Raw genomic sequence first — 18,463 nt, 5'->3', positions numbered from 1 at the left:
ATTAACTACATGTAAATCATGGCATTAAACACAGATCTGTAATTGTTGCTGTAGCACAGAACTGAGTAAAGATGTCCTTTGTCCCAAGGTAATCTCCACTGATCTGTGTCTTAATATGCTATTTCAATGAATTTATCTTCTCAAAGTTTAATGCATTCTAATTCAACAAAATTCATGTAATGATGCCTAACCTTTGCTTTCAGAATGATATTCATCACGGTCTGGGGGTCATCACTGCAGGCTTTTTTCAGATCCTGCCAGTCATCCCACAATGGTTCATTTTGCACATTCAGAATCTGAAAAAGTTAACATTAAAGTTGCACAAAGTTTAAAAGCTTGATCTGCAGCAATCAATTGCCCATGAAAACAGCTGAGCCGATCACATCAAGAGCTGCTTAACTAAAAGAAAAAGTCAAAAAAGAGACCAACATTTACCTTTAGGCCTTTCCAGGGAGATGCAATGCCCTTGCACTCCAAAAAAATCTATGCCATTTTCTCAGAGGCCTGAATCTACAAAGCACATTGTCCCAGTTACAGAAGCTGGGATCAGTTTATCACTATATAGATATAACCAAAAACTGTGTATTCTACACCCTTGTGTGATTTCTTATGAACTGTTAATAATGGATCATTTCCAGCAGCTGCCCAGGGCACATCTGACACCACAGGCTACAAGCTGGGTGTTAAAGAACCCTGCAAGGCACAGGAATGGTTCTGTCTTCACACCAGTGACTCAGCTGTGATAACTCCCCTCCAGAGAGGCACCAACAGCTTCACACCCAGCCTGAGTGGTCATGTCTGCTAATGGGCCATTAGGGACTGGCACAATAAGCAGCTGACCATCAAAGATTCCAAAAATATCCCATGACTCACAGAGTTAAATCACTCACTGTGAAACTCCCTGCCCTGGGGGAGGTACTGGGCATTTCCACCTGAACCTGAGGGTATATAATCTTGGGGTTTGGGGACTTCTGGTACCACTCGTTGGATTCCGAGGAGCACCAGAACCTCAATAGAACTGCGACTGCCACTCTCGACCAGACTGTGATCATCATCCTCACCAACAGGTTTTCCTTTCCTTTTGCTTTGTACTCAGGGGGACCACGTGGTGTTCAGCACAGGGGCTGTTCTGTTTGTGTCCCGGGGTGCTGGGTTATACCTCTGGGTTTCTGTGGGTCAAAACCAGTTTTTCTCTGTATCATTGTACTTATTGTAATCTTCTTAGTAAATTGAGACTCGTAATTGCTCTTGAGCTGGGTCCGTTTCTCCCACGGGTTTACCTTTAAACCAGCACACACATTTATAAGGGAAGGTTTTTGAAAGATTAGATGGCAATTATTAAGGATGTAAAAGTACCACAGACATTGCTGGGGCACTAACAGAGAGACAACTGAGCTGTCAGCAGAACCCTCATCAGACAGAGCTCAGCAAGGATGACTCCGTTTTTTGCTCTGTTTGGCTTTTCACCCCACGTTGAACTCCAGGCCAGCCTGTCTCACTCTGCTTGGGTTGAAGTACCTGCACTATCCTGCAGTTCACAGAACTGACTGCAATACAAACTTGTTTGTAGGACCACTAGTCTTGTACACTGTCTGCATTTCTCAAACTTATAAAATGATGACTTGCCATGGAAAGCTTCCAGAGGCTGTAGGATTTGTATAGAATGGAAAAAAAATACTTTGCAAAACAAGCACACTCACACAAATGTTTACATACAACCACCTTTGCAGACTTGAATGCTAATAAGAGATTGGGAAAGTTATGAAGGACAGAAGCTGAGTGTTCATTGGATATTACAGTACTTAACATGAACCATTTTGGATGAAAGACTTGGAAAGTTATTATGATCAAAAACAAACAAAGGGCTAAAACTTTTCAGAGGGCAACTATATTTGCTTCCTGCTGCCTATTTAATCTCACTGGTTACTTGAAGAATGACTTTGTACCTTTTGATACACCTGAAGTTCTTTCCTCCTGCTCTGCAGACTGGCTTTCAGATCATCGGTTACATCCTGGTCAGAAATGCAGTAAGCAAGGATTTCCAAACAGGCATCAAGGGGCCACTTGTCAAGACAGCGCAGGGCCAGCCGACTTCTCAACACTGCATTTTTTACTGGGAACAAGTATTGCCAACCATCCTTATCTGTGGAGGAAACAAAACACTAGTTTGAAATTCAGTTTCTATAAATTGGAAAATAATTTAAAAAATCCTTGATCTTGCTGGATCACATCACCAAAACAGTACAGTGCTGAAAAATCTATGTAAGAGTGAACCCAAGCATCAGATTCTTGGGAAGCAACCAAAGTTGGCATCAGATATTTACTATTCAGACTCCAAAAGACACCTCCTTTCAAGGGACACATCATCCATGCATGATGATGACACTGCTGTAAGAGATGGTCCATTAACAGTACAATGATTGCTGTCTCCTGATGAATTCAGCTCTTCACATAAAAATAACACCACAGGTGCATTCCAGTTCTCTTGTACTAAAATTGGTGAGGATATGCACATTAGCAAACCAGAAAATACACTGTCAGAGAAAGAGGAAGGATAAAGGAAGGAAAAGGATTTGCCTGAGGACCACTACTTTACTTTCTACCTCCTGCTCCAGGTTGCATTCTTCATTAAAAATCAAAAAGGGAAAAAAAAGCCTGACTTAATCCTTACCTTCAGCAGCTGCACAGCTCAGCACAGCATCCTTCACATTGACCTCTTCCTCCACATCCCGACTGTACCGATCCAAGACCTTCAGAGCCCTGTCCCAATCCTTTGCAGAAAGAGCTTGTTCAAAGACTTCCATTAATACTTTAAGAGCAGTAGTAGAATGTAATCCTAGGAGAACCAGCGATACGTACATCTTGCCAGAGAATAGAGTAGCCAAACTGCTACCTTCCCCTTGATTCTGAAGTGGCTCGATCATAGCAAGAAAAAATCGTTCCAATATTGGAAACTCCTTCAGCAATGCCTCACACTCCCTGGAAATCTGTTCCAAACCTAAGGGCACCTCCCGTTTGCCCCGAAACTCCATCCAAGACAAACTTGATTTATGACTTTTCTGTATATTAGATGCACTAAGACATGCCACTGTGGCCATTAGCTTTGACTGAGACTTTAGGAAGTCCAGGGAGGAAGCAGTCAGTGTGTGCTGACTCAAGTCATTCAGAGAGGAGGGGGCCTGAGTGGAGACATCCTCAGAGGTCACTGCAGAATTATGAACAGGTGTTTCAATGTCTGGCAGACACAGGCAGGCACACTGGTGTGCCAGCTTGCTGATGTTTGTCAGAAGAGACCTTGCCTGGCTGTTTTGCCTTGCACTGCACAAGGACAGAGGCTCACAGCAACAATTAACAATAACTTGCTGAATGTTCAAGTTCAACCCTTCTTTAGCCAACAGTGAAGAAAGTCTGTAGGATTGAAAATAGAACCGGCTTAACCAGCACATACAAAAGGTACTTTACAATTACATATTTTCATAAATCTTCCAAATGCTTTGAGAACACAAGCCCTCTAATATTCTTCACAGGTACATACAAAGATTACATATCCTATTTTCACTCAGTATGACAAAAATGTATAGAGCACAACATTGATAAGTCAGAGCTTATGCTGCCATTCCTTTACAGAAAAGGAACTTACTCCTCAAACATTGACTTCTACCAATGCAAACCAGGGCAAGAATCATGCCCAGTCTTCTTAACAAGCCCTACTGGTCCATTTCATTTTATGACATTGCTAAGCTTCAAGTGCATCCCTCTGAACTGTCACACATTCAATTAAAAAAAATCCCCATAAATGCACTCTCATATCACAACAGACAGTAATTGTTAAAAACATGGAGTCACTGTTTTTCCTATCAACAATCTTCAGGTTGGTGGAGAGGCCACTGACTATGCTCCTCTCTGCACACCAATCCTTGCAGCAGGCTGTACCTGTACTACCTGTGATAAGCAGCCAGAGAAGAATTTAATCACATCTGAGGTAAAAAGTCAACAACACCAAAATAACCTACAGAAGTATGTAATGTGAAAAGCACCAACCTCTCAGGATGAACTTGCTTCTCAAAAACCAGCTGGGAAAGCAGCTGAGATGGACTCTGCTGTAACAGTATGAAAGGGTTTCCCACTTTTATTTCTGCAGATACATCTTTAAAAAAAAATCAGAATATTTATTATAATACAAACACATTAGCTGAAAACACTGACCAACTCTTATTTTAGGAACACAGACTTTAAGAACCTGAGTCTGAAACTTCTTTGATTCACCTCGCAGAGGTCTAAATTCACATTAGAGTGGTAAAAATCCAGAGTAAATTGCAAGGTGTTTGTAATTATGATATGCCTCTCAAATGTGGCACCACTGGCTCACATTTTACTAGACATATTACCAAAACAGGCAGAGTGGAGATTCTTTGGCCTTTAAGCCAGATCTAAGTTCAAACAGTTTAGGAACTCTACTTTATACTTTCACCAAAACATGTATTTGTGGTGAGAAGAAGAAAATGTGCAGAATTAGTTTCTGAGGAGTCTCTGGATGTAGCTTAGTGAGACCATGCTCTATCCAAGTCAGTTAGCAAAGGCAGTGGGAACTCACAGATGTACAGCTGGTTTTACAAAAGGAGCGAAACCCTGGCCACCACTGCTGAAAAGCATTTGTATCCACTACCAAGTTACGTCAAGTAACTCTGAATATATCCTCTTAAGTTACCTTACCCTTTTAACTGCCAGTACAATAAAATTTCCCTCAAACTCACTCAGCCCCTAAACACTGCAATTTTTGGCTTTGGCAGTAAGTCAGTGAGGACTGAGTCATGCCCAGGCAAAAGTTACAGTTGGCGTGGCAGCGACCTGAGCTGAACCAGCATGTCTGTAAATGGATCTTTGCCTTTTTTTCTTGTCCTCTTGGGGAGGTATTCTCTGAAATCAGTACTGTGGTATTTTATAATAGTGCAGCTTTAAAAAAACAGACAAGGATTTTTTCTCCTAGCACAGTGAACTGTGCTGTTCTTCTGACAGCTTTATGTGCTGATAGCACATTCCTTTTCATGGATCACCATCATCTGCTGATTCTATGAAAAAAGTCTGCCTGGTTACCTTTGCATGGCCTTCTACAAATTCTTTGCTTATCCCTGTGGAGCAGAGGGCACATGCTGCCTCTAGGGGAGCTGTAAAGTGTACAGCATGCTGATCCACTGGATGCAAACATTAATCTTGCCTTACAGGGAACTGCTAAGAATTTTTGGAAAGAGGGTTTGTTTTGTTTAAATGGAGTGCAGAATCTGTTCTCATTTTCGTTCTGTCATCAGCTAATTTTATCTGAGCTGTAGGTAGCCTAGGTGTTAAGAAACAAATTTTTAAAAATGTAATAATCAGCTGAAATCAAATGATCTGACTGCAAAGGTAGGTACGTTTGGCAAGGAACCATTTTTTGCACACGTACTTTCCAGAACCAGGCCAGACTCCACAGTCTGAGTACCTGCACTTGGGCTCAGACTTTTCTGTTGAAACCCCTTACCCAGCTCTGCATTCAGGCTCCGTAACACAACAGTGGCCAGTGTAGTGATGTAGTCAAGGAAGGCCTTCACAAAATTTGTCTGCGTGCTGCTCTCTGGTGTGGTTTGGGCATGTTGGTCGAGAGTTCTCAGCAGGAGCTGTGTTTGATTCCAAACCAGGTGCCTCTGCAGCTCCGCAGGTTTGAGAGAGCCCTGTTCCACCAAGGTGCCTAGAAGACTCCCTTTAGAGTCTGGTTAAAGAGAACAGATGTACATCCAAAATTCAGGGATTAAATACCAAGAAGAAGGAAGGGGAAGGGGTTGGGGAGAAAAAGAGGGAAATGCTTTAGCCTAATTTCCTCTTCACGATTATAAATCTCAGTATAGGCATTACAATTTAATTGAAAGGAAGAGAATTTTTCACAGCAGAATAAATCTGTAGTTCATCTAAATTGGTAACCATGTCTCTGACATGTAAGAAATATATTAAGGCAGACTCAAAATATATCTAGTTCTGTGTTGTTAACACGTACTCTAACACACAAGTGTTGAGCAGTCCTTGTGCTCTACAACATTTAGCTCTTCAAGCTCACTAAAATTTTGGCTCATTAAATATTTTAAAAACACCAGAAAGCCATTTAGAAATCTGGCGAATGGAAGAAAACTGAAAAACCATCAGTACTATATAATGAAGAGAACTGTGAGAAAAAGCAACTGTGGAAGACGTCTTCTGAAAAGTCTTATGAAAGCATTATGAAAAGTGGAAGGCATTATGATATTACAAAGGTTTATAAGTTTATCTCCATTTTCTTATTAAAAAATCAACAGTAAGGATACACCTATTTATCTACAGGCTGCCATATTAAAACACACTTAAAGAATCCCTTGATAAGATGGAAAAGAAATAGGAGAATTAATAACTTCTCTGACAAGTTCAGAACTTTAGCTTTTAAAACTAATGCCCACAATATAAGAATTACAGACAGATTTTACACTTTGCATTTATGATTTTTAAAATATATATTCATGCATATGTTAAAGAGCACTACTACTAGATTTACTGTTGTCTGGAAAGGCCAAAGCAAAAATGTAGAGCCATGTATCAGTCTTCACAATCACAGAAATAACTCACCCACAGAACGTTCAACACATGTCAGTGCTTTTAGGATTTGATCCAGATTTTGTGATAAAACAATTTCACTAGTAATACTTTCTTCAGTCAGGGCAGGGTAGCAAGCTTGCAGAAGGTCTACAATACTGCATCGAAAATGACTCCCTATTTTCTCATCTGAGAACTCTACAAAGAGGGGAAAAAGAAACAGCAACTATAACAAAGACAGAAGTATTTTTTGCACAGAAAAAGGCCCATAGAACCAAAACTGCATTATGATATAACAAATTCAAAGCATTTCAGTTTATTCAGAATTGAGCTTGGGTTGTGTCCCTCCCCTTTTTTGTTTTAAATGCTAAGCTAAAAAATGGAAAGTTCAAATTTCCACTGCAATAAAAGGCAAAAATTTGATTTAAGCATGTCAGAAAACCTTTCCCACAAAGCATACTACCTGGCTTGGATTGACCTTGGGATGTACAGGAAGAGTTGAGAATTTTACTTATTTGCTGGAGAACTGCTGGGAAACCTTTCACACCTTCAGAGTGCAGTAAAACAAAGTCAGGTCGGTGGCCTGGAACAGTCATTGTGCAAAAGTAGACAAAGTTAAAGTTAGGAGTGGAAAAAGGAGAAGCTAACATGAAAGTACAAAATGAGATTTAATTAAAACTCAGGTGTTAGCACTAACAACACAGCACAGAGACACTTCTGTTCCCAAGCTCATGTTGATAAACACAAAAATCAAAAGCCTACCCTGAGTTTCAAGGCTGTTGTACAGTCTTCTTTCTGCTGTCTCCAAAAGCTGTTTGCATGTCTTCCAAAGATGGCACTGAGTACAGGCCAAGTCAAAGGCTGCCATTGCTGAAGGACTGAGGTCCTCAAGGACTTCCCGCAGAGGATCAGTATGCTCCAGCTGGATGTTCCTGATCCAGAAGTTTTCTTGGAGAGTAGGGGCAAGACTTCCAGGAGTTGCAAGCAATTTATCAGTAACATCCGAGATGGAATAAAATACCATACCTACATGTGTCATCAAAATACACAATCGCTAATTAAGCAGCATAATTACCTCAGATCCTGTCATGGGAAACTATTTTTTAATCCTTATAGAAAATAATTCCATAGGTGACCTGCTTCATGGATCAATTACCATAGAATGTATATATGTATGACTGGGCTTTGCAAATGAAGCTTTGGGAAGGGCTCTCCCCATGTGGGTGTGCCCTTCCAGCCTGCGCAGTGGATGTTTTAGGTGAGGCACAGCATGGGCAGAACTGGCCCCATCCTTTAACTCCTCAGGTTCATCTGCCATGGCCGAGTGAGCTTGGACGTTGACAGTGAAGTCCTCAGGACTAGAACGTACAGATCCCAGTATTCCCAGGAGGTCTCCCATCTAAGTACTAACCAGGGCTGACTCTGCTGAGCTTCTGAGATCTGATGGGATTGGGTGTCAGGGAGGCATTTAACTGCCTTGGCATCAACAGTGAGTTTCAGCATCCTTAGTCTCCTTTTGACTCAAAGAACCACCACATACTCTTCTGAACAAACACGGCACTCATTTTGACAATATTCAAATTGCCTTCTCCTGTTTCCCACTTCTCCCTCACATTTTATGAGAAGAACTGTGCCCTTACCAGCTGCTGCTGCATTGCCGATAGCTTGCAGGGTTGAACGGCTACTGCCAGATTTCCTGATGCCTCCAGTGCCATCTGACACTTGATTCTCAATGTTGTGCTCCACTCTTGCCATTTCTCGTACTGCCTCTTGGTAGCGCTCCATGAAAACCAATTCACCATAGCAAGGGGAAGTATCCAGATTAAACATCAAAGCCACCTTTCAAAAATAATAATACAGAGTATATCAAAAGAAGTGTACGAAGGTCAAAAAGCTTTAGTGGGTTTTAGACAAGATGAAGGAATAAAATAAAATAAAAAAAAAAGAGTACTTCAACTGAAAAATGTCCCCACAGACACAACAGGTGGGGGCTTTTTCTAGAGAATATTAAGTACCTGAAAAAAAGGACCTTAGAGACATTCTACAATTATTTTTATAAATCTCAGCTATTACTTGCTGCAGGGCTAGGGTTTAATTAATTTCCATTAACTACACCTTTCAGTAAACTATTTTAAACAAATTCTTATTCAGCAAGGAATACCTTCTAGGAATTTAAACACAGAGTAGGTGGGCAAAGCTGTGCAAGTTCCTGTTATCAAAACAACAGAACACAAATCAGGCTTAAATTCTTTATATGAGTAATATTGAATATCAAGGCAACAAAGCAAAACAAAATCCTTCTCTGCTCCTGTAAGTAGGGAAAAGATGAAGTGGCATGCTTGGCATCAAAGAACTAATGGGTTGAGCAGTAACCTGATGTTTGTGCAATGCTTAAAAGATACTAACTGCTCTGGTATGGCTATCTGAAACTTAGTCAGGTCACTACTTTTTGCAGAAGATCCAATCACTGATGCACCTCAAGATGGTTTTTTAGAGCATCAGCCCAAACGCCACATGGAGAAAGGTATGCACAGCTGTCAGAGAGCAAGGACAAATGTGCAGTCTGTCCATTTCAAGTCTTTCTGTTTCCAACACCATGAATTTGGCCTCTAAATATCCCTCCTTGAAACAAATGTAATCACCACTTTGGCTCTGCTTTGCCTAAGGAACACTTTTGCATGTTTCTGCCAAGCTTACAAGTGGCAGTGTCATGGTTTTGAATCACTGACTAAAGAAAGCAGTTCAGATGCTGCCTCCTCATGAGACTTCACACATGAAGCTCTTTGTGTTCCTTATTCAGCTGGAACACTATGCCTGGCTAGCTCTCATCAAACATTTGCATGCTTTCAGAACCCAGGTTTAGAGAAAGTGTTTTCATATAACGAGGCAAAAGACCATCTGAATCTTTGGGATGTTGGTTTACAATATCTTTGTTTCTTTTACTTGCTTCTACTTCTGAAGTGATTCTTTCACTTGGAATGTACATGCTTCAGCCCTATGCTTGCTAAACGCAGAAGAAACAGGAATTTATTAAAAAAAATCAAAATACATGCATCTCATTTACCTGATGAGCTTCTAAGAAGTTTCCTCTCAAAACACAAGAAACCAGCAGTGATTCTGGAGGGGAAAGCATCATAGGAATGAGTGGGTTCTGCTGATGTGGTCTAGCCCTGCTTTCCAAATCACTTGAGCCAGATACACTACTGGTACTTCCCTCTGCAAGAGAGAATTAATCAGTATGCTATTAAGGAAAACACAATTCACCAGAAAACAGCCAGTTATCAGATAACAGCACTTCATACATTTAACATAAAAATACAGAAGCAGAGTTGCAGGCAAGTTTTAGGGTAAAGAGATCCACATAAACATCTTGTTAAAAATTCTCACAATATTTCACTGTTTGGTCAGAATTTCCAATTTGGATCTCATCCCAGTGTAACACTGTTCAGCAGTTACATAACATGCATACAGTGCTAGGGCACTGGTTCAATGTGGATAAAGACAGAAGTCGAAAGTATTGCACCTATGAAAACAGTCCAGCATGCCTAGGCATGTTTTAGGTTACATGACTACCAGTCCATTAGCTTTTCTGATGGTTTGCACACCACTACATTGCATACTGTTTCCTGCAAGCCAAAGATAGCAAGAAAAATCTAATTTTCTTATTCCAGAAGAACACATATATACTATTCTAACCAGAAAAAAGTCAGCCAAAAATGGGAGCTCTGAGAATTGAAAAGATATAATTCTGTCCTGCATAGAGCAGTAATTCACGTTAACTAGTCAAGTACATACTTTATCAGGCACATTGACAAGACAAAGAAATGCTACTTTTGCAGCTTAATACCTGAGGTACTACTGGTGCTTAGCTCGCTACTCGTACCTTCTAACGACAGACTGGAAGTTCCCTCTTTCCCATCTAAAACGGAAACAAATCAAAACCAGTACATTGAATGCATTTTTTCTATAAAAGGTAATTAAAACTCACTGCATATAACAGATCAGGCAAACTCAAGAGTATCTTGCAAATAAGCCACCACTGGCACCTACTATAAATGCAAAAACTGCTGATTTGAAGAAAATGCTGGGTAAGAGACTATGTTGGGGTGGCCCATTGATGACTCATGTCAGACACTTTAAAGCTTCTTATTTTGGAACATGTTGCTCCAAAACTAGACAGGCCTTTTAAAGACTAAATAGAAAAAGGATGAGGAACACAACTTTTTCCTAAGGCTTCCAATTTATACTACAACTTCCTGCAAATTCACATAGATAATTTTGTGATAGGAAAGAAAATACACCAAATGGTCATTGGATATAGTGAAGAAAGGGAAAAATTGGTACTGTAGTCAAAGTTTTCCCCTGCCCCAAATCAGAGTATGTATGGAAAAAGTTATTTAATCAGGTAAGCTTTAGGAAAGCAACCTCAATCCAAGTGGAACTGGACTAAAATACTTCAAACCAGTCAGAAAACTAATGGAAATAAATCTAGTTCTCTACTCCCAGGCCACTAAATCTAATTGCATTCAGCTATGAGCTCAACAAAATTATGCACATTTCAGAGATGTCTTCTCAAAGTCACTTTTTCAACCCACCTGTCTTGTACCTTCGAGATCTACTCCGTTTTTTAAGGCTGGAGCACCTGATTAAAGAGCAGTATCTCCTGGAGGCTGCAAGCTGATGTTCTGTGAAAGATTTAAGCAAAAACATTACCAAATGGCTGAGCAGGCCATCAACTGTTACTTGCCTACCTTGAAGAATGTAGCAGCACATCTACACAGTAGAACTGTGATGGCAAATCTCCAAAGGAAACAAAGCTGATCTCAGCTAAGAGCATTTCTGCAGTAAAGTTTAAACCAGCCCCTTGATGTAATTTTGATACAATTCAATTAATACTGTATTTTTCACATTCACATCCAATGTTGCTCGGAACATACCATACCTTCTACGCATTTTTCATGAGTACTAAAAGTCTTTTCCAACCTAAATGATTCTAACTATAGAGAAAAATAGCTATAGTGTAAGCACATAAGGAGCTAGAAATAAATAAAAAATAATAATTATAATAGTAAAAGAGAATTTGACTTATTTTCCTGAAACAACTGTGTTCTTTATAGGGGGAGACCTGAGAAATAGTTGAACACTAGAACAGAAACTTGCAACATTTAAGGTCTAGGCGGCCTAATCTTTCTTGGGATACGGAGCTTGCATGGTCTGAGATACACAATAAGCCACACATGATACACCAAATCTCATAGTAGCAGGGCTAACAAGTTATAGGATATGAAGAAGGGTGGGAAATAGGTTCCTGAATGTGTTGTTCTGGCTATTTCAAGAATCATTCCAGAATAATAAAACTAACCTCTGATACATGCTCCTAAAATTTCCAGACTAGGCTAAATCAACACTGTCCATGAATGAGTTGAGACTTTTTAGCTTGCACTGGATCCAACACCACCATGCCCCTTTGTATCACTGCACTGTGACTTGTGTCAAAGGGGCAGGAGAAAGAAAGGCAAACAGAAGCAGTGTGTCCACAACGAGGAGGGAGAAAGGACAAAGGAAACTCAAACTTTCTGACTGGCATAGAGATTGCTTCTGCTGGAGAATAGTGCAAGAACCTGGTGATCATCAACTAGGTCACTCTCCCAGTATCTGCCAAAACACACTCCCTCAGTAACATGCTCAGGGAATTTAGTCTTGAGATCATTGCCTGGACAGCAGTAATAGAATAGTGCTAATCTAACAGGAAATGCAAAATAGAAAGCCTACCTGCATTTCTGTTACTCATCACCACCTTGAATCGCCAGTGAGCTTCAGAAAGGTATTTGGAAAACTGTGACATACGACTTCCAAAGGCATCTCTGTTTATGGAAAGACTCAAGCACTCAACAAGCACATTACTGGAGTCCCATGGGAGAGAACTCTGAATTTCTTCCAGATGTTTGAGAAGCAGTGTCAGGAAGGCATCCATGGCCACATCATCCACTAAAAATCCAGTACCATCACTTGTGAAGTGTTTCAGACCCAGGTAGCTCAGCTTAGAGGTTTCACAGCTTTTGCCACCTAACACTGAGTCACAACGATTTTGTGTGTCTGTGTGAACTGTCTGTGCAGCCAGCAGATGCCACTCTGACTTCTTTTCAGCCTCAATTAGGTGCTGTGGACTTTCCGAGGTGGAAGATCGCCGACTAGCACTGCCTTCCACACTCAGAGTAGAACTCTTTTTGTCAAGGTCTTCATCCTCTGCATAGTCCTCAGGTAGAAGAGTCTCAGTATAGAGGTCACTGTAGGAAACAAAAAGCAAGGAGAAAATATTCTCCAAAACCTCCAGGCGCAGAGGAGCTGGAACACTCCTTAAGAACTCCTGACACTTCTCAATGTACTGAGGAAATAAGGAAGAGCAATCTGTGTAATAAAAAAAAGGGGAAAAAAAGAACATTTACAACAATTTTCAGGGAGTTCTTCCTGCCACCTGTGCCATTTAAAAAAATCCTAGGAGAGGGAACTGTCCCAGTGGCTCAGACCAAATCATTCCTCCACAAACCAAGGAAATTTAAATGTAAAATGTTGGACATATAAAGGTAGTGTGCCTTCTCCCTCTGAGGAATGCCAATTATCACTTTGTTTAATGATGTGCAAACTCAAATTACATCCGTTTTAACCACTTAATCAGTTTCAGCTCTGGGAAATCATAAGCTTTTACAAAAGTATCCCTGCCACTACCATTCTAATATAACTTTCTTTTGGCGTTATATTTTTTGTACAATTATACATTTTAAAACAAGACAGGTGGCTTATTCACACCTATTATTACTAAATATAACAACACCTCAAAGAAATGCCATTATACTAATTTGCAAAGCATCCATAGCCCACTGAATAAAAACACTGTACGTACACAGTGTGCAACATTATCCCAATACTACATCATAATTCAGAGCCCAGCAATTGGAGAAGCACAAGCTACTGAACCTGAGAAAGGAGGCCACTCACCTGCTGGTTCCCCAGAATTTGCATGCTCAGGGGTATCCCCAAAGAGGCTGTATATGCAATTCTTGCACTTGAAATGCTTATGTGCATTCACACAGAGAGCATAGATAGCGTATTTCATGGCACAGAACGCTCGGAAGAGCGCCAGATTGCGTTGCTGACTCAGGGTGTTAGGGTGTGTTGCTGCTGTGGACGGAAATCAGGGCAATGAGGGGGTAAGAGGTAGATAAGAAAAGTTAATTTTCTCCTACAGTTCCTGCACAGCAGTATTTATCCAGTTTTCCTTCCCCAGTGTCGCTTCCCTCTGATCTTTGATCTATCTCACTGTTACTTTTGGAAAAACCCCAAAGGTCCCAACCCACACGACATGGACACAGAAAGTCAGGTTTGGATTCCCTTCTAAAGAAAAAAATTTCTGTGAATTTGTGTAACAGGACCTGGCTACAGTGCAGAATGACCAAAATCTGCTCATAATGATCTCATTAGAAATATGTGGTTAAGCTGTGCTGCTTCATTTATAACAGAGGAAAAGCCCTCCTGTCATTTCAGCATCTTAACATTTTGTATTCTAGTACACAGCAGCTAAGCAGGGAGACTGGCTATGACCACAGTGAGAATACAGTCCCACCACCTCTACAGATTTGTACTAACAAACAGATATCCTACCCACAATGGCTGGCCATATAGGTCAAATACAATCTGCAACTAAGTCAAGAAAAAGTACAGTCCCACATTCTCCTTCACACATTTATGCTAAAGGTGACTCAGAGAAGTATTGCACCCACTTCTCCCTTTTTTGTAGGAAAGGTATCACATGCCAGAGGCATGAGCCCTTCTCAGCACAACAGAACAGCAGAACTGCAAATTATGTAGGAGTCACATCATCACCCCCTTCAGCCTGTCACACAATGTAGGGTCATATATTCTGTTATGAATTATCCAATGACTGCACAAAGGTTAAAAAAAAAGCACAACAAACAAGCAAAAAAACCCCCAAAACCACACACAACCACACATGGTGTTAAATAAGGGCTTGGAATCCACTATCCTGTATTCTTATACAAGGGGCAGATTGTCCCTCTGCCTATTGTCATGCAGGGAAAGCATTAGCTAAGATTTTTTTAAACAAAGCACTGGTACAAAGCACAATGCACTGATGATGCTCCCATTCAAACTCTGGGACTGAACAACACTATCTACACTAGAAAGTGTTTCAGCACTGTCCTCCACAAGGTTTCAGCATGATTGCAAAAAAAACCACCAGTCTGAACTCTTCTGAAAACTACAGAGCAGCGAAAGAACTGAAAACAAAAACAATTAGAAACAATTATTCCCTATCACTGCCATTCTCAACTGCGACAACGGTGGAAACTACAGACAGGAGTGAGGAAACATCCAAGTATGAATCATCTGCAGAACCCACATGGCCACGGAAATGCTACAGCTCAGCAGCAGCTCTACACTAATATGTAGACACCGAAAAAGCTCTCAATACCAGTATCTTAAGAGGACTTCAGGCAGGTAAAGCCTGAGATTTCATAAATACAATCCTCTGAAACAAGAGAAATAGCTGGAGATACTACAAGATACACACCAGTCACCAAAAATGAGTTTAATACACTTTTGCCTCACATGTGGAAAGACTTGGATGCAGTACGTCTGTGTCAGTACTTGCATCTGAACCAATCCTTTTCATTGTACCAATAACCTTTAATGATAAGCACTTGCTTTTCCTATGCCAGAAATTCTAACACCTTCTTCTTGAATAATGTAACCCAAGAGGAAATTGTTGTCCACCATTTCTTTTGTTAGTGTGACTGATCAAACCAAGTGTTACTCACTCAACACAAGTGTCTTCCAGTACCGTTACTTTGGTTACAGCACTACAGCTGGCAGATGTCTATGAGAAAGAAGGGGAAGTATCGTGGTATGAGGGGAGGAGGCCTGTTAACACCACCATGTCAGATGAATCAAAACTTTATGGCTTCTCCCTCCAAGGTTCGAAATAGGTAATTTTAAAGGAGATTCTAACAGACTGTGCTTATAGAATTATCTGAATTTTGCAATAATCACTGGGTTGAAAAGAGGAGTATTTATAGTCCATTAATTAGTTCCATAAATTAATGTGATACAAAAAAAAAAGAAGAGAAACCACAGCTAGAGTTCTTTTGCTACAGTCATGCAGCTCCCAGAAGATATGATGGGACTGCCTCTTCCTGTTTTTGAAAAGTTTTGACAGAATTTAAGCAGAAGAGAAATGAAACATACGAACTGGTTAAAAAAAACCCCAAACCACAGCACCAGCAACAACAAAACAATTTCAGAAAGCAGGACCCTGAAAATTAACATCTACATAGAGTCTCAATCATTACATCTTTTAAGACTATTCAAGACAATTGTCATAACAATTTTAACACCAAAACCTGTAAGACTGGAAATGAACATCACCACACTATAATACTGGAAGGACAGAAAACTGCTTCCCACTAGGCAACCCAGAAAAATCTGTGAAAGATTCATCACTGAGAGCTCTCCACACAACTCAGGTTGAAGTTACACATGTACAAATTCCACAGAAGGACTAAGGCACAAAAAATTGCAGCTTCTTAGGTTCTAGTACACACAGAAAGACTGAGCTTCTGTATCATTATTAAAAGGCCCTATCAGAAAACAGCTTTAACATAGCAGCAACTGAACCCAGACACAGGCTGCAATCAAGAGTGTCCAGGGAGAGTCACTTCTAAGCCAACTAACGTGTTTAGTAATCTCAGGTATTTTCGGCACCCAACTGGAACAAGGGATGATGAGAGATGTGAGGCAGGAGTAATGTAAACACAGCCTGTAGCTAAGCCTTACTGAGTTAAATATTGAAGTAAAGATGATAGTGCTCAGTATTAGAAGACAAACAAAATATTTTTGTATATTTCAAAAATGGAAGACTTTCTAGGATTTTGTAGTATGAGATACTGTAAATTTCATCTGGTTTGGCCCTTTGATTTTAAATTGAAGTGCACAGGTGACAGAAATCCACACCATACGTTTACTTTTCAGTTACACAATATAGAAGTGACAATGAGCAGCACATTTTAGGAGCATGTGCAAAGTCTTGTTACCATTTTAAAAAAAAGCACTTTCAGAGATCTGCCCCTGTGAGATCAAGGAGATCAGAGATCTCACAACTTCTTCGGAGACAATTTAGTCCTAAAAGAATTCTAAAATAACTTCTGCATAGTCTCTAGATTTCTTCCCCAAAACAGCTGATAAGCAGCATCTTCCACAATTCCAGAAGTAGGTCAGAAGAACAGATTCTTCCAGGCAGAAACACTAAGCATACATACTCCATGGATCCTGCATTTTCTGTGTTCTCACAACCCCACATATTTACCCTCCATCTGCTGGTCTCTAGCAGGAACTTTCTGAAGAAGTTCAATAACATCATCTTCATTCAGTACCAGAAGATTAGTGAGATGATGCAGAGAATACACTGCAGTGTGGCAATCCAGATTGTGCAAGTGTTGCAAAAGAACCTTCCCTGGGACAGTAATACTGCAAGAGAGAACAAAGCGGTGGCACAGATTTAGGTCTCAACCAAGTTTAGAGACGTAACTCCCGCTCTAATTCTGACTGAACCAAACTACTGCAGATAAAAAGAAAAACAAAGAGCATAACTGCAGTCCATGAAGCAGTTTTGAGAGCTATGATACAGTTACTGTCAGATGACTAGCCAAGAAAATAACACCTTTTCTATTTAAATGCATAAACTAATTGGTAGGTTTGGCAAGACAATTTGGAAAAAGTCTTTTCTGATTGTTTTACCTGTTTTGCTGCATGCACCATTCAAGAATTTCCACATGAGTCCACAGCCCATCACAAAAATCTTTCAATACTGAATCATTGTACAGATCCTAAATGGAAAGACAAATAAAAGAATCTCTTTACAACAAATACCCCAATTGGACAGCAGAACCAACACTGTGGCACATATGGCATGTTCATAAGACTTCTGCACCCAGATAATAACTTTCAAATACAGAAAATTGACAGTTTTATTACAAAACCAGCAAAGAAGAACTAATCTCACAGAACACAGTGATCACTCAGCCTTCCCCTTACACACCTACAGACCATGGAAAGGTGGCTACATCTGTTTTCAAGATTAGCTTTCAAAATTCAAATTAATGCTTCTTAGTAACACTCTAAAAACTCTAGAACTAATCATGTACTAGAACAGATGACATACTGGGTAGCAGACATTTATTCTCCTTTCCCATGTGCTCTTCTACTACAGATGACAGCCTGCTAAAATCAGGAGTTTCACTTCACAGAGGCTACTGAACAGCCAGTAACTCCCATAAGGCAATACCAGCCTAAATCTGCACTATGATCCAGCAGTAGGTTCCTTGTCTCCAAGGAGCCATCTAAGACACTTGCCAGCAGGAAAACACCAACTGAAGAGCAGTGCAACTATACCCGCAGAGCTGGAGCCCTCTCTTCTGCACAGATGAAGCCTGCCCCCAGACAAGGTGGATCTTTCGCTCACAGCTCTTGTCATTTATCATTTCACTTTGAGAATGAGTATGGGGAATTTCCAAACTACTCTGTTGCTGAACTCAGGCTAGTTGTGATCAGAATTAGTCACTATCCAGGGATGACTCACTGGAGGCAATTATACAAAACAAAGATAACCCAGCTCTTTCCAAAACTAAACAACCATTGCTGTCTTTCTTACTTAACAGCAAAAGCTGAAGCGTTTATGCAAGAGAAACTTTCAGTCTCCTGTGTGATCATTCTCCTTTCACAGCTGAGGAACGAGAAGAAAGACAAGTGTCCAATAATATTACCTACACACAACTGTTGCATCTTAACTTTCTAAATTCTA

General features: G+C 40.3%; 1 protein-coding gene across 4 annotated transcripts in view; it reads right to left on the bottom strand.

The window, feature by feature from the left end:
* Nucleotides 1-18,463, bottom strand: part of ZFYVE26 (zinc finger FYVE-type containing 26) — a 47,134-nt gene that overhangs the window by 21,579 nt on the left and 7,092 nt on the right. For 2 of the 4 annotated variants that reach the window (XR_011698065.1, XM_071558127.1), the window contains exons 7-22: nucleotides 17,401-17,489; nucleotides 16,970-17,130; nucleotides 13,588-13,770; nucleotides 12,364-12,999; nucleotides 11,187-11,276; nucleotides 10,439-10,510; nucleotides 9,656-9,807; nucleotides 8,232-8,430; nucleotides 7,354-7,617; nucleotides 7,055-7,174; nucleotides 6,625-6,789; nucleotides 5,516-5,743; nucleotides 4,042-4,147; nucleotides 2,672-3,408; nucleotides 1,947-2,143; nucleotides 192-296 (exon numbers count right to left, since the gene is read on the bottom strand). Coding sequence is in view for 3 of the 4 variants with exons in the window: in XM_071558127.1 (XP_071414228.1) it covers nucleotides 192-296; nucleotides 1,947-2,143; nucleotides 2,672-3,408; nucleotides 4,042-4,147; nucleotides 5,516-5,743; nucleotides 6,625-6,789; nucleotides 7,055-7,174; nucleotides 7,354-7,617; nucleotides 8,232-8,430; nucleotides 9,656-9,807; nucleotides 10,439-10,510; nucleotides 11,187-11,276; nucleotides 12,364-12,999; nucleotides 13,588-13,770; nucleotides 16,970-17,130; nucleotides 17,401-17,489 (3,504 nt within the window). In the remaining variant the exon portion in view is untranslated. Of the gene's footprint in view, nucleotides 1-191; nucleotides 297-1,946; nucleotides 2,144-2,671; nucleotides 3,409-4,041; nucleotides 4,148-5,515; nucleotides 5,744-6,624; nucleotides 6,790-7,054; nucleotides 7,175-7,353; nucleotides 7,618-8,231; nucleotides 8,431-9,655; nucleotides 9,808-10,438; nucleotides 10,511-11,186; nucleotides 11,277-12,363; nucleotides 13,000-13,587; nucleotides 13,771-15,425; nucleotides 15,486-16,969; nucleotides 17,131-17,400; nucleotides 17,490-18,463 lie in introns of those variants that run through there. The other 2 variants (XM_071558126.1, XM_071558128.1) reach the window with 2 other exon arrangements.

This window comes from Pithys albifrons, chromosome 6 (genome assembly GCF_047495875.1).
Source record: "Pithys albifrons albifrons isolate INPA30051 chromosome 6, PitAlb_v1, whole genome shotgun sequence".
Taxonomy (NCBI): domain Eukaryota; kingdom Metazoa; phylum Chordata; class Aves; order Passeriformes; family Thamnophilidae; genus Pithys; species Pithys albifrons.
This window is presented reverse-complemented; position numbering and strand designations above follow the sequence as displayed.